At 32.9% G+C, this 27,795-nt stretch overlaps 1 protein-coding gene across 4 annotated transcripts in view; it reads right to left on the bottom strand.

The window, feature by feature from the left end:
- Window positions 1-27,795, bottom strand: part of LOC106461144 (mitogen-activated protein kinase kinase kinase 7-like) — an 85,426-nt gene that overhangs the window by 44,081 nt on the left and 13,550 nt on the right. For all 4 annotated transcript variants that reach the window (XM_022388013.1, XM_022388015.1, XM_013920939.2 and 1 more), the window contains 4 exons: window positions 23,770-23,880; window positions 16,136-16,204; window positions 9,764-9,812; window positions 6,355-6,490 (listed from right to left, as the gene is read on the bottom strand). In XM_022388013.1, coding sequence (XP_022243721.1) covers window positions 6,355-6,490; window positions 9,764-9,812; window positions 16,136-16,204; window positions 23,770-23,880 — 365 coding nt within the window. The remainder of the gene's footprint in view (window positions 1-6,354; window positions 6,491-9,763; window positions 9,813-16,135; window positions 16,205-23,769; window positions 23,881-27,795) is intronic.

Below are 27,795 nucleotides of genomic sequence, written 5' to 3'. Positions count from 1 at the left end.
ACCTCAGAAGTTCATTTAGTGGCACACATTCACTAACTGTTTCTTTTAACAATGTAAGGTTCATTGAACCACAGAAGTTCATTTAGTGGCACACATTCACTAACTGTTTCTTTTAACAATGTAAGGTTCATTGAACCACAGAAGTTCATTTAATGAAACACATTCACTAACTGTTTCTTTTAACAATATAAGGTTCACTGAACCACAGAAGTTCATTTAGTGGCACACATTCACTAATTGTTTCTATTAACAATGTCAGGTTCATTGAACCACAGAAGTTCATTTAATGGCACACATTCACTAACTGTTTCTATTAACAATGTCAGGTTCATTGAACCACAGAAGTTCATTTAGTGGCACACATTCACTAACTGTTTCTATTAACAATGTCAGGTTCATTGAACCACAGAAGTTCATTTAATGGCACACATTCACTAACTGTTTCTATTAACAATGTCAGGTTCATTGGAACTTACTAAAACAGGTGATGGGGTAATAATTATTTTTATGGCATGTGGTTAAAATGTTTATAACAGTACACTTAGAGAAACAAGTTTTAGAACACAATGACAGCCTGAAAAATGAACTCAGAATTTTGAAATACTAACAGTTTTTCATTTGTCTCTCATCATTTTGCTAACATACACACAGTCTATCTTGATAATAGCAATACCATATGTAAAACTTTAAGCATTTGTTGCTATTATTTATGAATTACATGAATAAAACATACACTGGAAAAACAATGTTGGGATTCAATAACTAGATCATTCTTCAAGCCTTTCTTTAATGAAAATTCTAAGTTGTCTGACTACTGAAAGTTACACTGTTAAAAATACTATAAAAAGTTTATATTGTAGTTATATTATTTATGATTCATTTTCATGCATTCTCCACATGCAAAGGGTTTTTCACTATATACGGCAATAATATGCATATTCAGTCACCTTGCCCCTGGCCATAAACATGGCTTGTGACTACACATGTTAAAAGCTTTTCCCTTCTGTTGCAATTAAGCTGAAGTGTGATAATTTGTAAGTGCTGATAGCATCTCAAATTGACCCTTTCTGGGAGGGTTACATTACAGGACGATCTGGTGTAAAGAGAAGACCATTTTATCATTTTGAATAAAACAATATTTGTAAGGTTGAACCGTACTGGTAAAGCAAGGGAAGGCATGATTCCAGTGGCAAAAAAAAAGCAGACTATTTCATAAGACTGGCTACCAGTTGCACACTGGAGTTAGTGAAAAAAAGTTAAAGCTTTTCAAAGGAAGTAATCCAAAAGAAAAGCAGTCCATTGGAGCTAAATTGGAACCCCCTTTGGAACCACAAACAAGGATTCAAATCTACAAAAAGGACACAACAGCAGTGTTCACAAACTTTTCTCAGTGCAAAAAGTTGAATGGACAATTAAATGTCAAAAGCTGTCCAAGTATTATCCAGCAAGTGTTCTCATGTAAAGAAATCAAAGTATGTCATCACATTAAACAAAGCAAATTTCTACTTAAGTGTCTGCAAAAATCCAGACTATATATTAAAATCCTGACAGTCATACATTTCAGAAATGATAAAAGGGCATGTCTCAAAGGTTTTTAAAAGAGATGTATGGTGAGTTACAGATATAATGGTAAGTTAAAAATCAAGAAAATAGAAAAAAAATTCAAGGTGTATTCTGTACATTATCAGGCTAACATGCTGACACCACTATACCATGAGGAAATATCTTGTACTAAATGGATGCCAATAAGGTGTAGTATCATCATAACAAAGCATCCAGTTCTAAGTCAACATGTCAGTTCCTCTGCAAGATGCACGTACAAACAGAAATACATGCTTTACCATTTGCAAACATCTCACCTGGACTTCTTTGCTTTTAAGCTGCTAAAATGGACCCTCAGAAGTCTCCACCTGAGCACAGTTGATATTTTTTGGAAAGCATGTAAAGAGAAGGAGGGGACAACATTGACCACAGTACACTATGTTAAAACCTCTTGCAGAGGAAACATTTCAGAGCAATAGTCCATAACTCAAGCAAACACAGAATGCCATCAGTAGTTGAAGAAAGGGCTGTAATACCAAGACACTCCAACTGGTATCGTTACTACAGATTCCAAACCTTCCTCTCCCCCATGTATTAAATGTTACTGGCTCATCACAATTTATGTGTTTTATATTGAATATGTACATTACGTTATGTTACTAAGGCAGTTAGTGCATTAATCATAACATTTATAAACTTGAGAAAAAGTTGGAAGAATACATAATATTTCTTTCAAAAGTAAAATCAGCACAGAAGGTAAGAAATGAAATGAATGTTATTACATGTTACATAATGTTTTACACTACTTTGCTTATTATTTTATGATAGCCATATTAGTGATTAATGAAAACATTATGTCATACAGTTGTTCTCTTATATCTTCCCATAGTATCTAAATTCTTTTGAATTTTACTGTTGCTAAATAAGATGTAACATTGATTAAAATTAAGTGAGATAGAAAAGATGTAAAAATCAAAGTATATTTTTTTATCAGCAATTCATTTCCACACACTCAAATAACACACACAGTAAATCAATATTGACAATGAAGTGTCACTCAAAAGAAGGGACTTACCCTTTTTAAATGACACTTTTTACCTAAGGGTAGAGAAAGTTGCTTATTACTAACTATACCCGTGTTTGTGTTTTACAGGTGTTATAAGTGCTCCTCTACTGAACACTGTCATACTGAACATAGCTAGTGGGTTTGCATGGTGTATATATTCCTTTAATGTTACTTTGTATGCAGTAGTTTAAGTGTAATAAATACCAATAATAATAATAAGATTTTTTATTTAAAACACGAGCTTTCAAGGACTTTCGAAAGTTCATCATTGGATAAGAGACTAGGCTTAACTAATTTGGTGTTTTGGAATTTCCCTCAAAACTACTCAAGGGTTATCTGCACTAGCTGTCCCTAATTCTGAAGTGATAAACTAATCAACATCACCAGCTCTTGGGATATACCAATGAATAGTGGGATTGACCCTCAGGTTATACCTTTCCAATGAGTGAAAGGGCAAACAAGATTTGGTGAATCAATGATAAGAGAAGATGATAACACATCTTTTAGCAAAGTAACCACAAGCAGCTAACTTTAGCTCTTCCATAGTTGTGAATGATTCCACTTTCTAGGTTAGTTTTTGATATTTTGTTGTGTAATGCTTCCTTTTTTTGTTAGATATGCCTCTTTATCTCCAATAAAGATGTTGTTTGATTCAAACAAACAGCAGAGATAGCCTGACTTTCAAATGGATGCAATGGTTTATTGTGTTCTTGAATAAGTACTTGTATGATATTTTTGTTTCATCAACATATTCTTTCTCGCAGCCACACTTTATACCATCAACAAAATTTCTTTGTTCTTGTTGTGTTTCCAATTTTTAACATTTATTTGTTGATCTCTGAACATGAGCTTTCATCTGAAAAGTTTTTACACCATTTTTTCTACAAATGTGTGTCAGTTTTTATGATAATTTAGTTACACAAGAAAGAACAACTATTGGTAGATTTCATGTTGAATTGGTCTAATGGTTAATTTCAGTGTCTTTCTACACAAATATTTTGCTAATGACCAATATTTTTTTAATGGATCACCATTTCTTAGAAAAACAGTTTTTAGATGTTTCAGTTTGGCATTAATAAATTGAAAATAATTTCTAACACTGTCACTAAGTAGTTTATGATTCTTTATTTAACACCAGGTGGGTGGCAGGATTGATATCTAATATCACAGAGTCAGTAGACTCTATATGTAGGGATGGCCAAAGTACTCAATAGACTTAATACAAATATGTATGCTCAAAAATCAACAATGATAGAATGTGTTACTTTAAAAGATGATTGCCACTCACTTTTATTTGTTTCTTTATCCAACAAGCCCAAAAACAAGGCAAGAAACCAACCAAAATTGTTCATCTTTCTTCTTCTTGTTTCAGTTGAGATAACTCTACAACTACTTTATCACTAACATCAATTTAAACCTCAATCTAATTTATGTGTTTCTGAGCAGTGCATGATGTCATTGCTTAGTCATAATTACAAGTAGTAATTTTAAAAAATCATAATTCTAGTGTAAACAATGTTATCATTACCCCTTTAAGTTAGCTTTCTAACATAAAAATGGTGATCCTTTAAAAAGCTTATGTACAAGGTAAAACGGGAATTTCCAGCCAATAATAGGTGAACATTAGATGACTGTAACATGTAGAATACTCAATGCTTTGTACACTATACAATCAGTGTCTTTAAGAAGCCAACCCCCATATTATGTATAAAGGGAAGGAATAAAAAAAATCAATATAAAGATATTTTAGTTATATTGAAACCAATTTCATATTTTTGCTCATCTTGTCATTCATCTGTTCAAGTTTTGCCCACCTTGATAAGACAACTCTCCATCCAAAACATCTGTGGAATGGTCACTGTCTAAAACCTTACAGGAAAGGGGTAGTTATCAGGAATTTTTTTATCTGTAGGATGAACTGAATCAATGAGCACTGGTTGTTAAGATGTTCAAGAAACTCATCTAAATTTCATCTTACATAACACAAAATAACAAAAGTGTCACCCACATATCAGAATCATCTAAGAGGTTTATAGTCAGAAGATGTAGTGCATGATTTTACAGTTCTTCTACACACAGTTCACATACACTAGGTGATAAAGGAAATCCCACTGGTATCTCATCAGTCATGTGAAAACATCTACTTTCCTTGTATATTAGTTTGATGTTTATCAATAACTTCTTGCTTGCATTGTTGTCAACAACTGTACTGTATCAGAGTAAATGCAGTTGTACATGTACAATATTTGTTATTTGAACTATTCCTTTCCAAGTTAGTTAAGCCTAGCCAGCCACTTGAAGATGATCTCTTGCAAGAGCTTGAAAGCTTATAATCAAAACAAAAAATCTTAATACATGGTAAAAAAAAAGCCTGTTAATTCTCTGTAACTTATATATAAATGTGTTCTAATCTAACACACAGTTAGTAAAACTTTTTTGTCCCCTATTCCATAGAAAACTGCTTATTTGCATATGGTGTGTATCAGTATTAATGTTTTGAATAACGAAGACAGTAATTCATCAAGTAAATGAACAGTTTTAGGCTAATACCTTACCAGTTAAAAGTTAAAAACTGGTATTATACTCAATAAATGGATATGAGAAACTTCTTTTTGTTCAAACAATTAAATTTACAATAGTGGTATAGAACATTAACTAGGTTTTGCCCATGCTGACAGTAATACATCACACAAGACTGGAACCAAACATAGTTTGTACTCTTATAGATTTAAAATCACGAGCAATTATAATTTTAGATATCAATTAAATTTACAATAGTGGTATAGAACATTAACTAGGTTTTGCCCATGCTGACAGTAATACATCATACAAGACTGGAACCAAACATAGTTTGTACTCTTATAGATTTAAAATCACGAGCAATTATAATTTTAGGTAACAATTAAATTTACAATAGTGGTATAGAACATTAACTAGGTTTAGCCCATGCTGACAGTAATACATCATACAACACTGGAACCAAACATAGTTTGTACTCTTATAGATTTAAAATCACGAGCAATTATAATTTTAGGTATCACGAAATAAAGAAAAAAATGCAGTTAGATACAAAGGCTATGTCCTACTAATTCATCCTACAGTATTTTACATAGTATATATAAATCACACAATAATCATTATTGCATATACTATTATCTAAACCAGAAGAAACATTAATTTTAAACACTTTTACCTGTAAATTATAACATTGTAAAACTTCAGATGAAATTTATAAGTTTGTGAACTTTTCAATTTTCATCTCAACTCTCAAATTATCAACCTCTTTTTATGTCATTCACTAGTGGTGCAGTCAACATAATGCATCATATTTTATGTTTGTTGCTTGTTGCAATGTTACATTGTACAGAATTGGCCAAAGTAATTGGGTGAAATTCTCTATGTTAAATACATACGAAAATTGAGCATTAACAAATTTGTTTTTTTTTTTATTCTTTGTGACACATGTTATTACGGACAATGTAACCAATGAAGTTATGGACATAGAAGTAATTTAACACATAAAGTTTAGAAAAATGTGTTTAAAAAGCTGATGGGGGTCTATATGGCCTCCAATGATAATTATATGATTAAAAAGGCTAAAAGTAACACTTAAAATAATGGTGACGTGTACACAGTTCATAAAGTTGAAGGTTCCTTGATACACCTACATACATACATCATTAATAGTTTTGCTTTTAATCTTGTAAAAATAAGTGTAAAGAAATTCTTAGAACTGCATCACTTACTTTGGGGGTTTAAGATCTCTGTGTACCAAAGCATTAGGTTTTAGATTATGAAGATAAGCCACACCTCTTGCACACTGAAGAGTCCAGCTGATTGCATGAGCTGCTGTATAGTGAACTTCAGGCATGCAGTGTAGTACTGAAAATAGTAACCATATAATAAATACACACACTTTTGAAATCTATTTTAACTGTCCATAAAACATAAGAGAAAAATAATAATTAAAAGATGCACTTAAAACAACCACATGCCAAAATAACTGCCATTTATTACCAAACAAAATAGTAGGAAATGCCCCGACTAGCACAGATCCTGAAATGAAAAACACAATCACCAAAAGATTACGAATGTGAGGATGTTGACACAGTGACCGTTAGTTAAGCAACTAGCCACAGTGATGCCTGTTGTTCTTGTTTACCTTGTTTGGACTAGATAATAGTATACTTTAATTTACTATATTGCTTACTTATTATAGTGTTACAATGCAGCCAGTGTCATATTACTTCAGGTACACATGTAACAAAGTAGAGGACTTAGAGGGTTAAATACCTCCTCTTAGCCATAAACGTTTTCAATTTGTACAAAAAATAGAAATTAGAAAACGTTATATTTATATAACTGAATACTTATCTCTAAGCTACTTTGAAATAATGAGAAATACACTTTTTTGTTATTTGTTCAATAACCATTATAATATTCAGAGAGGACATCTGAAACTTTGTTTCAACATTTCAACTGTGTGTGTACTCCTTGTTTAGCACACAAATCCAACTTATGTGCATAAAGAGTAATACAGACATAAGTAATGACTTTTGTTTTGTTTATTGCTGCAGCTATACCTAAAGCTCAATTAATTTTGATTTATTTTCAGTAAACTATTTTTATGTACTTTTTATAATAATGTTCAACTATTATTTACAACAAAAAAAATCCTATCATTTTCTTGCCAAAAAACAGACTTTATAAGAGTAATTATTATTAAAATATTTTGGTACCATTTTATATTCTGAGGATTGGTTTAGTAAAACACAATTCTTATTCTAAAATTTATATATATTGTTGTGCTCAATATTTTCCATTTGATATATGTCACATAAACATACATCTAAACTATACTTTATCTAAAAAAAAATTATTAAGTTTATGTAAACTTTAAAATAATTAATAACAGCAAAACAAAAATAAAAAATGATCTCATACTATGTTAAACTTTTAAAACTTTAAGTATTTTAATATATTATATAAAGATTGTGTTATTTTCTTATTAACTACATTCGTAGAGGTGGGTCTTTCTTTTCTGTGGATTGAAAGTTAGTCACCTCCTTAGTAAAAATTCCTGGTTGCATGCATGACTCAGGGTAAAGTTACTTTAAGTCCAAAACATTAGTAACTAAAGATTTTTTGGTATTGTCATGTTTTAATATTTCTTATAAAACTTTAATTTTCACCTTGTGAATCATTTTATTTGCTACATAATAGTCATCTAGTATGATCATGTTTTATTGCCAAATAGTAACATTGTAATTTCTTTCTTTTTCTAGGATTAGAGTGAATTTGTTTCCACCAACTTGTATGTTATCTATCACACAGTTTGACATTTACCAGTTTTGTCAAACAAAATTTAAAGAGAATTACTTTTAATGGTGAATAAAGTTTGTTTAATAATAAGTTAACTACTAAAACAATAAATTCAGATTCCCAATACTCTGTAATAATGCTATATTCTCTTCTTTAATGAAACTAATTTTTAATGAAGAATTAGTTTATTTAGTAATAATTATTCCAGTTTTCTGTAACAATCTTATACTCATTTTTTTTCAATCTTGTTGACCCTGAAATCTCACTGATTGGTCAAGCAGTACCACTTACTATAATGGTAATTTTTTTTAAAGGGCATGCACAAGAGTAATGTTCAATAACACCTGAAAATGTTATATTTATAATCTTTCTGATTTACAATCAATGTCACAAAGTAATGTTCATTTTCTCCAACTAAACTTCAATAGTTTACTATCACTAGCTAGTTTTGTGAAAATTTGTAGGGAGAAATCCAAGGAACAGTATTAATTATATTTTCAGCTTATTACAAGTTTTGTATTATGTTGCATATATATTTTCATGTACACCACCTTAGGATTAAAAAATCTTAATTCTGAATATTTGTTCTTGAAAATGTCTTTCACATAAAACAATGGGTAGTTTGAAAATTTCTTGAGAAAGAAGGAAAAACAAGTTAGAAACAATTAGTCTCATATAGAAATCAATCAGATGAATGTCACTGATTGAAGGACCCAATGATTAATCAATTAGCAAATTTCTCTAATCACTGAGTTCTACATGAAATGGATACAAAACTGAAAACTTTAAATTTCTTGGCATTTCATGCATAAGGAAATCCTAAGGCTAAAGCTTTTCCAAAATCCAAACTTGGCAAGAAACTCCTGTGTGTGTCTCTAAGACAGATGCACAACTAAAAAATATAGACCTTAAAATGTTGTATAACATTGGTTATTTACCTTTGCAGTCATCTTGATCTTTTATGTACAACTACAGTCCAAGGTTTAAAAAATATATAGATTTGATTCTTGTTTTACGCTGATCATTCATTTTGCAGATAAGCTGTTTTTATGAACAACTAGGACTCACAGTGTATATACAACTTTGCTAAGTAACTCCCTGTTAATCAATGCAACATACTTATAACTTTGCCTTATATAATGAAGAGGTTTCTTGTTAATAACTTGTTTACTTGTAAAAAGTATTCAAATATTTCAAAAACAATTCAGGTTGAATTGCACAAGATTCAACATCAAAACCTTTTATATCCCTAAATATGTATTTAGTTAACAAATGCTGAAAATTCTATGCATACACATATATAACAAAACAAGAGGGAATCCTCAATAGCCATGGCACTTAAAATTCTTTTAAGCAGGATTAGAGTAAATTAATCTGACGACCTTTGTTTCCCTTTTTATTAGCTATATTTTTGTTTGCCAGCAATACCAAGCATGGGCTGAGCTTATACCCGATTTAATTTTATTACTAATCAAGATTTCTACCAGCCTACCATCAAACTGAAATTCTTTGAGGCAGAATTAGAATAAATTAATTTATGAGACCTTGGGCATGGTCAAATTAACCAATCGAAAGGGTTTGACCTCCTGAGTCCAAAACTGTAATTAGATCTCAAATCAGTCAAGAGATGACAGAGCTATGAGCTAAAAGTTTGTAACTAAAAAAAAAACAAAAGAAAAAAACTCAAGAGCCATCCTATGAGCCATTCAGCCACAGCTAAAAATATAGTAAAACTGTAGAACAAAAATTATTGAGGCTACTATACAAATAACCTTTGTAAAATTGATAATGGATTAAACTGGGGAAAAAAAAAAAGAGGTTCTAAATTCTTACCATTGTACAAAGATCCTCCTTCAGCATATTCCATAACAAGACAAACATTCTATAAGTATGTAAACAACTTGTTAAAAATAATGTAACGGTAACTGAATGTAAAGCTGATTATTGAAAAATAAGTAGATTACATGTGCATCTATGATAATAAGTTGATATTTTAAATTACTTCTTTAAAAAATATACAAAATTTCAGATACATTACACATGTTTAATACTATTACTACTAATAATAATATTCTGGTTGTCTGTACTGTTAAATAAATGAATAGAATAATCCAAAATTTTAAATTAATAACATAAGTTTAATATAACTTTTTGGGAAACAACACTATTAGTAAAATTTAATGATTATTCTGGTAATCTTCATTATCACAAGGAAAGAACTAAGTAATACAAAACAATCACACTCATTATAAAGGTGTAGTAATAATAAACTAGTAACCTTCATTATTGAAAGCAAAGAACTAAATAACACAATATATGTTTTACATGGGTTGAATATCATTTTGTCAACTTTCATAGTTACAAGAGAAGTACTAAATGATACAAACAATTTCATATACATTATATATATAGATTCATTAATATATGGTAACCTACACTGCTACAAGAAAAGAACTAAATAAAAAAAAATCATATTCATTAACTCCAAAATGACAAGGTGCATCAAATCAACATACCTGTCATATGGTTTACTGCATTTAAAAAGAACTACTGAACAAAACTGTTTGAAATTTCAGACAAAATATCTACAGATTATAAGATACTCACCCCTTCTGGTAAATTTCAATTATTTATTTTTATGTCTTCCTACATTCTTGTAAAAGCTTTCCAATAAAGTTTTTGTTTTATAAAATAGTAAATTTTGTCTTTGCTTTGCCTAAAAAAAAAGACTACATAATTTAAGTTTTTTATGATTTCTGATGTACAACTAAAATAATTTTTCACCATACCAAAATTATAAGTAAGCAGAATTTTTTAAACTGTTAATAAAGTCTCATTTATATATATTAAATTTCTTCGGTGATTTTTTTTCTTACACATTCAAGCAGTAACTTAGGCCAATAAGTGCTAATGTAATCACGGCCTAACAAGCAGCAGCTTTGTCAGTGAAATATAACTTGACAGATCGGGTGCATATTGAGTTAACTAAAAATATTTCTTTTCCTATCATACTGCAATAATTTACTTCAAATGAAGTATAAAACAAGAATCCAATCTTTTCACAAGCTTTAAGAAAAACATCAGGACAGTAACTGTGATGCAAGTTGTTCCTAAACATCATTCCTTCTAGCAATATAATACCAAGATAAGATTTTTTAAATTTTGTTCCAATCTCTATGCAATTCTTTGCTGAACTGAAAGCCAAGATGAACGGAACAGAAAAAGATCTTATACTACATACTTAGATCAATACTCCATGACTTCTAAAAACTAAGATATAAATAATTTACATAACACCATGGAAACCGAGAAACAGTGGTTGGTTAAAATCGAGATCACTATATTTGCATAAAATTTACAAGGTTCAAAATGGAACCATTTTGTTCAGAACAATTTTGACTTTTTTCCCAGGAGACTATAATTATAAGTAAGTAGAATCAATCCATAAACAAAATTTGCATGTTTAGTTTCATTTTTATGTATAAAATTACATAAATAAACTTCTGTTATTGAATAAATTTCAACTGTAAATATTATTAAAAGATGTGTGGAAGAACAATATAAAATTTATTTTATAGAATGTTTTGGTCTAATGGTGTAACTTTGCTCATGGGGCAGGATGCACCGAACCACTTGCCATAGAGTTAAGCAGGCTCAATAATATTCTGGTAACTTTCAATGTTATAATAGGAAATGAATTTTACTAACCAGTGTGATTAAAAATGCTCAGTAATATTTTGTAAATGGTGTTTTCTTCTCACTTCTTGTGTATCTTTTGTAATGTCAAAGCTCAGAGGTTGGGCAGCTACATTACTACTTCTTAATATTTAATATTCTTAATAGAACATTAATATCTGCAAAATTTATTAATGCTTTTTAAACAAAAACTGGTAGAAAGATCAGTCTGATAACCTTTAATCCTAAAGAAACAAAATTTAATACAATAATTTTCATGTAAATTATAAAGATTTTAAAATCAACTATCTATTTATCGATTACAAACTGTATTCAGTTGACTTGCATATAAGAATTACAGAAGCTCAAGCAGATGAGGGTATATAGCTCTATACCCAGTGTTTGAATATTTATGATGTGATAAACACTAAAAATTATTTCCTAATGTTTCAGTAAGTAATTCATGTATTTTAATTTCCAATAATGTAGTAATTAAGTTCACCAAATTCAAAAACATTAATGTACTTAAATTTACTACTCCACTAAACAAACCATTAAAGAAAAACAGATCATAACATATAATTAAAAAATTGTTCAGACTAATTACTTAACAATGAAACTAGTCTCAATTAGTATTGTTAACACTAAGATGATATGAAACTATAACAAACAAGTTCTAAAACTGGCAAACGAGTTTCTCCCTTAAAATGTTTCCAGTCAATTAATTATTCAATCATCATTAAATACAGCAAAACATCTGCAATAAATAAACTTCCAATACACACTTCTTATAAAATAGAGTATGAGAAATTCTGTCCACAACAAAGACATCTTGTTTAAAGCCTGCTTTCACCATTACTTTCTACCATAAAGAATGCAACTGATTTTAGGATAGGGGCTTCATAGGAGTACACCTGGGAGACCACATCTTGTCTAAACCAGGGCACACCCTTTATCCAAAAAGTAGAGGGAAAAGAGGCAAATAAGCCTCATGTGTTGCTTGGATGGGCGGAATGAGAACATGACAATCTGAGTACTTGCACACAAGCTGTTGGTTAGTTAATATGTGTAGCATGGTTTGGGCATGTTCAGACCATACCTTGTGTGCTCACTTCAACACTAATGAATAGACTCTGGCTGCAAGAGAAGGGCACTTTAGGGTGATCTGCATTAAACTGTCACTGTCATCCCCACACTTCTCATCATATTGTGCTAAGACCAATCAGTGAGGATTCTCCATGATATACCACCCCAGCAGCTGATAAGTGATAACGGTCTCCCAGGCTCCACTTGAAGAAAAAAAGGGGAGAATTCATGTTGGAAAGACTACAAGGAGTGTCTGGACCCCCAACCCCATCAGACCTCCTGCCAGAAAGGTCTTTTACTGGAGATAGTGCAATAGGTGACCACAAAACCCTATTTTTATAAGCCAGCAAGCATGAGCCAAGGAAATGGGCAGAACTACCTCCCTGGTGCTGACTTCTTCCATGATAGTCCATGGCATAGGTAGGGTCTGCATCAGACAACTGAGTAAATATGTATACTACGAGGATACCTCAAGTAGTCTTGCAGAACACCACCTCTCGCAGTGGGCACTGGTAGAGCCAAGGCAGGTGGTATAACCTAGGAAGCAACACCAGCCATCTGACAGGATCATATGAAATTAAAAAGAGGCTCTGAAAAAGAAACAAGGATTGTTGCATATAAAGGCAAGGAGCTGGGGTAGAAGAAAAAGAGGGGAATAGAAATATGGAAAGAGATAACACCAGGTTTGGCTGAAAGCATTGACAGCCAAAGCCAAATCATAAGAAACAGGGGGCCAGAAGAAAGGGATCCCAGGTTTAAGAAGGGTGGCAAAGATGGCTTTGAGAGGCATGCCCAACAGAGAGCAAACCCAATGAAAGACCTGGGGGTGTAGAGACCACTCCACTGGACAAATGCAGACTGGCTTAGAGAGACAGTCTACCACTAAATATTTAGCTCCCAGCAAATGACAGACAACCAGACAAACTTGATGTGAATGGGCCAAAAAGAGTATATCCAATGCCCAAAAGCAATGGGTCCTGGAATGTGTGCCTCCTGGAAAGCTGATGTAAGAAATGACCATGGATTTGACAGAGTGGATAATGAGTAAATGATCCATCAGTAGGGACAGGAATGGGAACATGCCTGATGAACAGCGAGAAGTTCAAGCATGATGACGGGGAGTAAATGCTCATCCTGTGTCCAGATGCCAGAAGTCATGTCCTTGTCCAGAGGTGTGCCTCAATCAGAGAGGGAAGCATCAGTAAAAAAAGATAGGTCCAGTTTGGGAGTTGGTAAGGAAACACCAGAAGTAGTATGAGCATGGTCCAGTCATCATGACAATTCCTTGAGAAGAGGTTCACAAATGAGAACAGTGGAACCCGAGAAAGAAACCCTGAGATTTGCAAGGTCCACTAGAGGATGCATATGTGTACACACTCCAAAGGATAGAGAAAAAAATGGGAAGATACAAAATTGTTGGACAGAACATAGAAACATATGGAGAACAAGTCAGGAGTTTTGTGTAGGAAGGTGTCCAACACACTGACTATGGGCAACTGCTGACTGGAGGAAAAAGATCATAAAAGTGGTCAGAGAAAGAGAAGAAAAAAGGTAATGAAGAGAGAAACCAAGGTGGAGAAATGAAAACAACAGATGGCAGAAAATAAGACCAACAGCAAGAGAAGAGGAAGAGATGGGTAACCACAGGGTTGGACATGTCATAATAGTCATTGCCAAGAAAAGCAATGAATTAACGTCTGAGAGAGGGAGAATGAGAAAAAAGGAAGGCCTGAAACTTGGAATGAGAAGGTTACTATAATAATTCATATGTGGAACTGGAGTAAAGGGCAAGGTCAAAAAAGAAGAAAAACATGGGAAGATAACAAGGACTGAAGTGATATAACATGTAGAGGTCCCCAGAGACACCAAAGACATCCAGGTAAAGAAAGGGAACCCGACAAAGATCATGTACACAAGAAGGAAGGAGTATAGTAAAGAGGAACATAACCTGACCCAACAAGTCCCAAAAGCAAAGTAGGGAGGGACAGAGCTGCAGAAGTCCAACAAACAGGCTAAGCTGGCAAATGAATGGAGTGAACTTCTACATAAAACCCTTCTAGAGCAAAATAAAAAATGGAGGTAGAAGAGGGAATACAGGAGAGTAGTGAGAAAACACTAAAATGTGAAAATGGGGAACCAGAGAATGAAATTGAAGGTAAGGGACCTGATCCCCAAGACGCCCAAATAGATACCAAGGACAGGGAATCAAGAAATGAAAGGAAGATTGTCTGCAACTCAGCCCAAAAAAAGTCACGAATGTAAGGGAAAGAGGCATTTGGGTGTGAGAGAGGAATTATTAGAGAAAGTAAACAGTATAAACACTAATAACAAGAGAGAAGGAAAGATAAAGTAAACTCCAAGAATTGGAATTATGGGGTAAACAAAAAAGAGAGAAAGACAGAAATATTAAGGGTCATGGTCAAAAGAAAAGAAACTTGAATGAGAATGAAATCCAGAAAGAGATTGAAAAGTTAAGGTCATTTATTAGTTAGAATGAAAACACTGAATGTGATCAGTCATGATTGCTATTCTGTTTAAAAGTTTTACATGTCATTGACTGTTTGTTTACTTAAGATACTATGTAACATTAGCATGATTTGGGCTTATTTTTTTCAAATGTAATGAAACTTCCCAGGAAATAAGGTGCCAAACATTAGTTGAATAAAGATTCAAAATTGCCAACTAAACAATAATTATAATTTTTGGAAATAAATAAGATATAAAAACATAAAAATTGTAATTGGATCTTTTTACGGTCTTTGTACATCAATATTGCCATAATTTGATTTTTTTCAGGGTCTATGTCACTTTTTTTTTGCCAACCATTAGAGCCTTCAGACAACCTGGAAATTTCCTTAAAATTTAACCCTGAGTAATATGTGTGTGAATTTATTAAGAACATCAAGATTTAGTTAAAACATTCTTCAGTGTAAGCAAACAACTTTTAAATTGATAAAGACATAAATTAGTAACTTAACATACAACCTTTTTCTCCTTATTATAGATATGAAAAATGGAGATAAGTAGGTTCTGAATGAAATGAATTAATACATTACACTGAAGAATTCAAAAGCTCTATTGTAATGAAAAACCATTTTGAAAATATATATATGAGATACAAAATGTGATACAAATCCATTATATGGAGTGACAAGTGATTTCAAAACTGGAAAAAAATACACAGTGAGAGAAATAAAAAAAATATAAAAATTATTACAAACTTTGTTATTCTATTTCACAATTTCTACTTTTCATATTTGAAAATGTTTTCAAACTCTGTTATTCTGTTTTATAGTATCTACTTTTTATACTTGTAAAACTTATTACATTATTCAAATGTGTTTATAAATCATCTTTTCTCACAAATATACACAAAAGAGATACTGGATGCAACGTGATGTAAGCTGTTCAAATAACAAACACAATGTAAAAGTGATATCTTACATTTGGATGGGTGCAAGCACCATACAAGGTTACAATATTGGGATGATTGACTCGAGAGAGCTGTCTCACCTGGAAAACAAATCAGGGTGTGTTTTACTGCACTAATACAAAACACGTATGTACAGTAAAAATTAAAAGCATTGAGAATTTGGTAGTGAGCAAGAATTGTTGATTATTGTGCTTCAGGCAAATACATAATTCAATGTTGTTTTCGAAGATGTATTAACAAACATATCACAAGTTACTAAAATACCACATAATGCATTTAGTTTTGTGGAATAAACCAACATTTTACATTTAAATTGAGCCACCCTATCCCATTAAAAGTCTTTGAGAGATTGATAATATCTTTTTTGACAAATACAACAACCTTAGAAAGCAGCAGTAGTATACATGTACCAATAAACTACTTTTCAAAACCTCTAGTATACAATGCTCTCTACTAAGGAAAAATAAAAATAACAAGACCATATATCACTTTTTTATTATTACTTTTTTGGATTATAAATCTTTTTTTTCTTCTTTTTTTCTCCCAAACATATTGCCATTAGTCTTAATTAATGATGGTACTTGAAATCAATTTTTAGGTTTAAACTTTTTGATAGACTTTTTTCATAAACTTTAAGCCTATTGGTTTTGGGTACTTCATTTTCTTTTGGCATTTTAACCATAATTTTTAGGTTATATGATGTAATAAGAAAAATACATTCTGGTACATGTGGAACATTGATGGATTTGTGAAATATTCCACTCATCACCGAGCCACTTGGGTAAGGCAACTTCATGAAATAGATCAATCAATTTTTGTTGGAACGCTATGGGTCAAGGTTAGTAAGGTCTTGGACTCCTACTGCCTTGTTATTTGTTACTACCCTTAATAACTGGTCTAACATATATAACAGCCAGTGTCTATCTTTTGGTAATGTATTAAAAATTAAAAATTTCAAGTTATAAAGAATTACTTCATTAAAATATTTGGTGTGCCAGTAAAATAATAAGCCATTAATGTCATATCTTTAAAAATTAATCAGAGGATGATAAATTTTTTTTGATAAACAAATTTCAAGGTAAGAAAAAAAAAAGATTTTCATATTCATTGTAATTTAGGGCTTTTTCTCATATTATGAGTAATTTTTAATTTAAGTTGCACCATTCTTATAGATTTTTTGAAAGTGTACTTGAAAATGTTTGTTATTTTCTCAATGTGTGAATGTTTTTTGTTTGTTTTTTATGAAGTTGGGACATTTGGTGAACAAAGCCCAATGAAGGAAGGGCAGGGGCCTCTAGGGATGTTTTTACAAACCTCCAACCCATCATTTCTTGATGGTTTGGGCAAAGCTAGTGTATATATACGTATATGTCATCATATGATGTTTTAGTGAAGGAAGTACCACACTCATGAAACATGAAGCAATGTGTATGTGTTAAATATAATGATTTATTTAATAATAATATTCAACGTTAAACTGGTACACAGTTAAAAACATTTTATTTAGTCCTATCTATGGCCTTCAAAAAGTTGACGACTCTACATAGGCAATAGATAGGCCTAAATAACTGTGTACCAGTTTAACATTGAATATTATTTATGATTTTGATAATGATTTATGTCCAAATGTATTAAATCCAGTCAAAGCAGAGCACAAAAGCTCAATTCTCTATTTAAAAAATGTGTCGTACAGAGGATTACACACACTTTATTTGAACAATTTGTAAATGCTAACAGTAGTACATCACCACAGGAGTGAGCCATGGTGTTATAGCTGACAAGTTTAGCAATTAGTATTTATATATTTTTTCACTCAATGGATTTTTGCCCATTTAACAGTGCAATACCATAATGGGTACTTAAGAACTGGGGAGTATATGGCTTTATCTCATGAAATGAATACTCTCCTAACTTGAAAAGTCAGTTTTTGGATTTCCCTAAATTCATATGAAAGATGATTGTTCTGGAATAATTTGTCCATTACATTTCACTCCACTAAATATTCTTCAAATCTGATTGGCTTGTTGGTGAATTATGTCTAACATGAAGTTACTCATTTCCATTAAGGAATGAATTCAAAGGAGATCATTGAAGGAACATTTAAATCATTTAACAATTTACCTGTATGAATATAAACACACATCTTTATGAAAAGAAATAATAAATATGCAATTATAAAACAAAAACTTAACATCATCATGTTTAAGTGGGCCAAAATTGTCAGCATCCACAAAACAATGAAGTGAAGATATCTTAAAGTGTAATCCAAACCTGCAAAGACAAGACATGCCAAAATTATGTTAACAAAACTGTACAGTCATGAGTGGTTTATAACTTTGTACTAGCATTCAAATAGCACTGTCTCTTCTTATGGCTTTCTCAGTGAAATGAAAATATACAATTATTTTTCAATATATATAATATTACACTAAATAAATAAAGTTTCAATTCTATCCTAAAAGATACGGTTTTTGCCTATAAAACAGTTGTTCCTACTCTTAAACTTGGTGACTTTCTGTCACCTTAACTGGTATTGGTCACATTCAAGGACAGTTTCAATAGCTATCATGTGATTTTATCTCTCAGTCTAGCATTCCTTTCTCATTTAACTCTTATTCTCTCCTTACTTATTTATTTATTTTACTTCCTACTGCAAGGAAATGGGATAGGAAAGTCCAACTTCTAGGTGACTGAAGGTTACTTCAATCTGTCCATACTTGTTGAAGCTTTTCTTAAATGTACAGTGTTCCAATTTATTTTATTCCTATGATAACTTACAGTGTCCTTTATTTGGTACTTTTTTTTTCACATTCAAGAAAGGAGGATGGGCTGCTTTTGATTATGTGGTTGAGGAACATAATCTTTATGTTTATTTATTCCTTTTTTTACACTAATTACACCTTTCATATCTTATACACTATTTTACTGCTATTAGCATTCTGAATGTTAACATTTTCCTCATTTGAAAATGTATTTCCAATAGATACTCACCTCCTCACATGGAAATGCTATCTTCCTCGTGTTCATGCCTATGAGGTTTGCATGTGACTAGCCTCGAGCTAGCTCCCACCTAAATTCATGTATTTAATGTAAATGAGCTGGTGCATGATGACATCATCATGCGACAAAAGTTCTCCACCAACAGGAAGGCAACCCAACTTCCACTCAAAATAACTCTTCCTACGTACTTGCACTCATGATAACTCATGAAGCAAAACAAAATGTGCACTGGAAGTGGAGAGGACCTGTGGAAATGTGTATAGAAGTGAGTATCTTTCAGAAAATACATCTTCAGATTAGTAAAATGTTAACTTCCGAGATGATAACACCTCTACACACACATCTGTAATGAGAGGGCAGAAGCGATGCCCATCATGGCACTAGCATGGTTGAGCCACTAATAAAAGAGTGGAGGAGAAGAAAACACACAACAGAGGACATCAGAACCCAAAAGGGTTCCACAGTTCCTACAAATACCACTGGAAGTGGCACATATGTGCGTAGCCCAAATGAAGAAGTATTATACAAGGGAAAACAAGTTCCCACCAAAAACAACCTCATAGACAGAGTTCACAGGTTGCACCAACTGTGGTGACAAGACCTTGTGATGCTCATAGGTAGAGAAGCAAAGGTCATGCCTGACAGAGAAGGGAACCAAAAACACAACAGGAAGTAACAAGTGAAGGGGTAAGTGTGAGAATAAACATGGAATCAAAGTCCTGATCTGTGAAATGATATAGAGACAGACATGTTCCTCAGGGCCAAACTTGTTGGGTTAAACACAAAGAAGACAAACAATAGCCTCATATCCAGGAAGGGAAGATGGGAAGGAAAATAAGGTCAGGAAACTAGGAAAGAAAAGGGTAGCATGGATTCAGAAGGCCTAGAAACAGGAATAGAAAGGTGAGGAGACAAAGATGAAAAACTATAGTACACAATGGGGACAGGTGTTGGGCCACCCCAGACTTGGCCTCCAGACCTATTGACAAAGAGAGGGAGACCTACAAAGACCATGGATAAAAGTGAAAAGGAGGTGTTCAATAGTTAGAAGAGCATCCCCATTCAACAAGTCCCAACAGAGGAATCAAGTAAGATGTGGTAAATCCCTTCAGAAATCCCTGGGAGCACAATAAAGTGCCTAGGACATAAGGTGAAGTAGCCAGAGGTAATGCAGAAAGACAGTAAAGTACAGACAAAAATGCAAAAACTGGACACTAGAAAGGAAAATAATAGTGAAGGGGTTCACCCCAATCAGATAAAACAAGTTCCAAGACAGGGATTTAAGTAATTGAAATTAATAATAGCTGTAAGCCAGAGTAAATGAGGCCAGTACACAAGAAAGATGAAGCATGAGAGTTGAGTTCTTCAAAAATAGAGTCTATATAGACTATAAAAGCAAGTGAATCAGGGATGTCAAAGTAGTTCAGGGTAGTAAAGTATGGTGTAGAATAAGAAGACAAGGGGAAAGAGAAAGAAAGGAACATACCTGAAAAACCATGTCAAGGAAGATATCATGAAGGTGAAGATTTTCATAAGGAAATAATGTTATGCCAAGAGCAAGTTCTTGTAGGAGAAAAAGTTGGTCAAACATTATCATCACGTCAAAACAGCGAGAAGGAACAAAGGCCTAATGAATGGAAGGAGAAAGGCCAGTGTGCCAAAAGGAATCCACAAGATGTCGAACAATGGCTGTCATGACTACTACAGACAATGAGCCCTTCCCCCTGATGATAGACACTATGTTAGGAACATAGTCACTATCAAGGGATGAAGTAGAAGTCACCATCACTTGAGAAGTGTCATTATGGTAAGTATAGAAAATTATATAATATATATATATATATATATATATATATCAAAGTCAATTTACATGTCTACAGTAACAAATGAAACCAGCTAAACTTGAACAAAATTCAAGTGTTGGAAACTATTGCAAATGACAAAGTTGAACAATAAACTCAAAGTATATCCATTCTAAACAGTGCTGAGGAAAAAAGTTTTCACAAGTGCATAGGGGGAGCTACTGGGTCAGCATGCAAATATCATAGGCAAACATTTGAAGAAGGTAGCATTTCTGTTTGCAGATGTGAGTTTCATCTTGGAATACTTAGGTTTATTTGTGGTGGGATGTTTATTCTTTATTTGATTTTATTAATGAGCAACTACCTTCTCATTGTTGGCTGCAGACAGTGACTGTGTAGTTTGGTTTATGAGATTATGGAGTCAAGTACCCGAACCAGGACCTCTAATAATTTCAATTTTGTTCATCTGTTGTTGCACAGCAGATTCTTACCCACATTGGTATATGATTGAAGAGATGGACTATATTCAACACCATTTGAATATTAGTACACTGTTATACACTACTCATGAGTATATAGATTTTTGACTTTTTTTGGTGTGTCATCTTCACATTTTTGGATTACATTTGAAGATTTATGTGTATATATATATAAAAGTACTAAATATAAAAAATATGAACATGATCATTATGGGTAAAAGCACCTGAATCTGACCCTCTAATAACTTTAGTTTTGTTCGACTGTTGTCACACAGTAGATTCTTACCCACAATGATGGTGTATGATTAAAACAAACAAATTATCTTCTACACTTTTTGAATGCTAGTATTCAGCTTTATACCATTTATGACGTTATAAGTTTTTTGACAATTATTTTTATTTTTGCATGTTTTATCTTTGCACATGTTATATATATACATACATACACTTTATTTTTTTTGGCTAAACATCAAATCATATTAAATGCTGTGATGATTAAGAGAGAATATTCTTTGACTCAAACAGCCAGTGTGATGAAGCTAAACATATCTCTTAGTACCAAAGATAACAAACAAGGATTTCAAGCAAAGGCTCACAATCCAAAGTTCACAAACTGCCAGTCACACATAATATTCAATGACAAAAAACACAACCCTAGGTGGACATGACGATGAGACATTCATATATCCTTTAGAAAAAAAAAAGATATCAAGTTTATAAGCCAAAGATGTTTGCAATACAATCAACAGATCTGAAACTAACCAAAGAAGATTAACTAGGGACTTCCACAAGTGGAATCTGATGCATTTATTCAGAATAAGCCATTATGTATCTCAAAGTTAGCCCTGAGAAAAGACAAATACTAATATATCATACATGAACATAAAATTACAAACAGCACAAACTAACAAACATTAAGCCACTACTTGCAACAATGACTTAGTGACACTAAACATTACACTATAAATCAAAGATTAACTACTCTACACCACTAAGTGTCATAATATCACTGTAGGAAAAGACAGACACTAAGCCATCACATGTACAGTTAATACTATCAACACCAAAATCAGGCAAACACAGTCAGCTTTAAAACTAGAAAAACTTTAGGGTACCCAATTTATCAGAAAAAACCTGGCCAGTGTAAGCAGGTCAAAACTATAAAGATCTTTAGAGCAAAATGTACTTTAGGTAGAAAAAGTATTTTAACCACAAAAAATGTTTTAACATATTTATGTACATATACAACACTTCTGAAGGCTGCATCTGCATACTGAAAAACTTATTAAGTGATGAAGAAAAAAATTACCATCAATTCGAAAATGCATAAATCCTTAAGTATACTGGCTTGCAGCAAACATAGGAAGCAAAATAAAAGATTTCAAGCCACAAGTAGCAATAAAACATATCACACTTTTCTTTATCCTTTAAATCAAAAGTGAGGAAAGGCTTGTATAAATTTAAAAAATTATTCTGAATCAGACGTGGTAGTGCTAGATTCAGTTATTATAATGTCATTAAATTAAATAACAGTATTCGGTTTTATACAAGACTACTAAAGAATAAAACCAAAATCTTAAACTATTTATCCTCATCTATAATTTTGTGACACAAAACAGGATGGATAAAATGCAAGAATACTGATCATCACAAACACTGCACTAAGGAAGGACTTCCATCAAGTATGATAATTAAGGAAATAACTAACTTTTCATTAGTAAAATTTAAAGAGAAGGTTACAGCTATGACAAACAAGTCAGCAGTTAGCTGGTAAACAGTAAAGCACACAAAAAATATCAAAACTTCACATACCTTTAAACAGATAAATGAATATTAACTACATTTTCCAAGTGCAAGAAGAAATATTATTTTATTTTGGGGCACTGTATATATTTAAAAAAAAGAGCACCAATAAATTGAAAACAGTGATAAACTGATAATGTTGACTATTCTTCTTATAAAATAAGTATAGATGCTGTCAAATACATATAAATACACAAAATATTACAAACATTTTGTAGAAGGTCCAGTAGAATGTTAATTTTGTAGAACAAATTCAAAACTGAAAAAACAACAAGATGTTAAGACCTTATATACAGTTGCAGAAAACATGGTTATCAAAATGTATATGTTGAGTCATAAAACAAACTGTTTTCACTATCCATACACTTACAGATAAAAGCTAGTAGCATTTTACAACAACTTTGATTGAAGCACTTCACATACATATACAGTTCACCCAGTTTCTAATATGATGCAATTTCTTTTTATAGCTTTAATCATAAACACTTGCATTATCTGTACGTAATGAGCACACACACACACACACAACTCCCACACAAAATGAGAAAAATAAATATTTACTTCTCCTTCAAAGGCTTTCCTTTCTTGTTCAGTCACAATCAACTTAACTGCAACATATTTTTCTCTCCACTGACCCTTACAGACTGTGCCAAATGTTCCTCTTCCAACAATCTGAACAACAATAAAAAAAAATTATGAGTTAAACAATGAATATCATACACTTTACCCTTTAATTATTATTAATATCCATTTTCAAAACAAAAAAATCTAAATATATATGTGCCAAATTGCCTGCGAGTCTGTGACTATGTTAGTTTAGGAGTCACAAGAAATTTAAACAAAAATACCATCAATATTTCAATTAATTTCCCAAATTACTGTTGAGATTTCCTGTGTGTTTAAACAGAGATTGAGCATCTTCAACTAAATGATTTTGGTCAGTTATTTACATTGAATGTTGTGAGGAGCAGAAATAAAATAAAAAAACTCCATATTAAGTAGTATATGGACCCTGCTAGTACAGGGCTGCCAACTTTCAGGACTCTGTTTGAGGGAGACTTTTAAAAAACAAAATTTTATCATGCAGTAAATTACTGGAAGCACCAAAGGTGGTTACCTTCTAGAGGAGTGTAAAGTCATTTTATTCAATGAAGCAAATTGATGCAATTTGATGTATTTCCTGAATCAATGTGATGCTAAATTTAACCTAGTTTCAGCCAGCAAATCAACCATAATTAGTTATAGAAAGCTACTAACTTGAATAAAGGTGAGATTTTTTTATTAAGACATGTAAATATAAGAAGATGCTCAGATACACGAGTGGTGGTAGCTCTAATAGTATGAAAGGTATGTAAACAAGGCAGAAGAAGATTTGATGATTAAAAATCAAGTATATGTATCAGACAGCCAAAAATATAATACACAAATCTCTATACATTTCAGTTTGTTTTCCTTATTAATAGATATATAATAATGTGTATTATGTTAAATTTTGAAACTAGTAAGCAAAACAACAGGCAGATGTAATAGTGCATATTTTCGTTAATATAGAATGATCTCAATATACTTACCGAGTTATTTCATAGTTGGAGAAAAAAAGTTTTAATATTGTAAAAGAAATTCACTTGTATTACAAGAATTTGGATAGTAAAGGTGATAAAAATGAAAAGTATTTTTTGTGATAACTTGTACTCTTCAGAGCCTTATATTCAGTGTTTGGTTCTAATGTGTTTAATAAAACTAACTGGTTAATGGGTCTTATTTGCAGAAATTTTCAATTCATAAGAGAAAATTTTGTTCTTTATATAAAACTCTTGTTGGGCTTTTTATGGTACATTATTTTCTGTTTTGGTTTCTTCTACATAAAAGATACAAAGAAGTAGCACTGAATGTATTACAGTGACTATCAATATTAAATACATATATGTTTTAAAGCAGGATTTAAAGTAACTGAAGTTGCTTTAATTGGGACATAAAAGATTTTTCAGTACAGTAAAATTATAACATCTGATACGATACATCTCTTCTCACATAAATAGCTAGAATCCCATGCTGAATAAGTGGAGAGATGAGTGCGAGTGAATAAAAGAAGCATCCTTGGAAAGTGTCCAAAGAACACCCTAAAAAGAGAAATCCTCGCAGTAGAGGATCATATGTGAGAGACCACACCACTTCTGTACCAGGTATACTCCAAGCCCAGTGTGGAAAGAGGTGATGCAGACATGGGTGGAAAAAGCACAAAGCACATCCAAAAAGAAGAGAACAGTGGTTGGGCAGGAATCCGAACCACCTGATATCTGAATCTCAATCCCATAGATGACAGTAATGTGGGTGAGAGTAAGATGGATGTACCACAAGGTGTAGAGTGGCTGAGGCATGATGGATCATACATAGCAAGTCAACTGCATCCAAAACCCAGACACTGGGAACCAACATCCATACAGGGATAGGATGAAAGGGAAAGAAAATAGCATCCAAAGAACACCCTAAGAGAGGAGAACCTTGCAGTAGAGGTTTGTATATGGGAGACCACACCACTTCTGTATCAGGTATTTTCCATGCCCAGTTTGGAAAGAAGTGATGCAGACATGGGCAGAAAAAGGAAGGAGCACATCCAAAAGGGAAAGCACAAAGGGATCTGAAAACCACCCGATATCTAAATCTCAATCCCATAGATGACAATAATGTGGGTGAGAGTAAGACTGATGTGCCACAAGGTGTAGAGTGGCTCGATCGTGATGGATCGTACACAGCAAGTCAACTGCATCCAAAACTCAGCAACAAGGAACCAACTTCTAAGTAGGGATAGGATGAAGATCATACCATCAGTCAGTCAACTACAATCCACAACTTCAGCCATCTAGTAGTGGTAGGAAAGAGGATCATACCATCTTCACTTCAACTTCAGCAGACTGGAGGGAAATATCATACCCACCAATCTGTGAACAGGACACATGATAGAAAAGTGATAAAATGTTTGACTGATCTGGGAACCTAACATCCAGATGATTAGAATAATAAAGATGTCTCTGTATTGTGAAATATCCCACTCAAAACCTATAACACAGGAACCACCCAAGCACAGTATCATCCTCAGTATATGAAAATCTTCTAGGGGTAGTGCAAGAGGAAGAACCATAAAAACCTGCATGTTCATTCACTGTGACCCACAAAACATTAGCAATGAACATGATGCCAACTAAGTGAGGGAACAGACACACCAGTAATACCTATGTTAGGACTTATGTTGATTAGTCCTGCTCTAAATCCAAAACTCAGCCACTGGGAACCAACATACATGTAAGGGTAAGATGAGGGATCCCAATCGAATGAGTGAACTGCAATTTTGATGGCTTACTCCAAAGCTATAACATCCCCTCAGATAGACCTGTTCAGAGATGGAGCATTAGATTGGAGGACATTTCATCATGTACTCCAACAGAACCCCACTGTTGTACTCTCAACTGAATAGATTCATTACTTTTTGTATTGTCTATCACTATCACATTCAGGAGGATACATCCATGGTCCACTACTCAAGCAGCTTGGAACTGGAAAGTTGTGAGGACTCCCATACTCTAATGGAAGAAAAAGAGGAAGAAGATGTGGTGGAAAGTCCAGAGGAACATCAACACTGGAGACAGTGCAACAGGTGACCACAAAAACCCTATTTTGAAAAGCAGACCATTCCTTATTTCATCAATCTAAGGAATTATAGGGATGGGCAGCTATCCCCTTCTGCTTTACCCATGTAGTTAATGGGTCAGTAGGGTCCAGAACTGGTATATTAATGAAGCAAATATATCATGAGGAAAAACGATCTTGTGGAACACCCCATCTCGACAGTGTGTTTAGTGGCCATGGAAATTATAACTGATAAGTCGTCATGGCCTTACAGTGCGGATTTGACTAGTTTATGTATACCTGGACAGGAACTACCAGCTACAGATCAGGATATGCAAAAAAAAGGGACATGCTCCTGAATAAGCAGTAGAAACAGCTACCTGTAGCAGATAATGTAAGATAAATGTACTACGTGTAGTCCCAATGCTCAACAGAAAAAGTACCTCCAACAGGCAACAGGGGTGAGATGCAGGTAAAGGGGAAGGTGTCTGATTGGAGTGAAGACACCAGGAACTGATTATGGGAAAAAGGAGACAAGGAAAAAAATGTCACAAACAGAGGAGTGGTACCAGGGAATGAAACAGCAAGAAAGGGAACCAATAGAAAGAAGCCTTGAAGGCACTGAAGCAAGCCAGAGAATGTACGGGACATAGACCATCCTGATACGACAGGGAATAAAGGTGGGAGATGGAAGGAAACTAAAATGAAAAAAAGAAAGGTCAAGCCACATGAGCTGCCAAAGTGAAGGGTAGGAAAAATAAATCCATAACAAAAAGAACAGATCAAGCTGAAACAGCCAAGAACACCAGATCTGTGTTGGCCAGGAAAGAACAATCAGATAGATCTGACACAGAGTGGCAAGGATAAATGAAACCACACAGGAATATTACAAATGGGATGAGAAAATAAAGGTATTAACTGGTCCTAATCCTGTCTGAATGCATCAATAGACAAAGCAAGTGG

The sequence above is a fragment of the Limulus polyphemus genome, unplaced genomic scaffold, assembly GCF_000517525.1.
Source record: "Limulus polyphemus unplaced genomic scaffold, Limulus_polyphemus-2.1.2 Scaffold905, whole genome shotgun sequence".
Classification (NCBI taxonomy): domain Eukaryota; kingdom Metazoa; phylum Arthropoda; class Merostomata; order Xiphosura; family Limulidae; genus Limulus; species Limulus polyphemus.
Note: the sequence above shows the minus strand (reverse complement) of the source record. Positions and strands in the feature narration are given on the sequence as shown.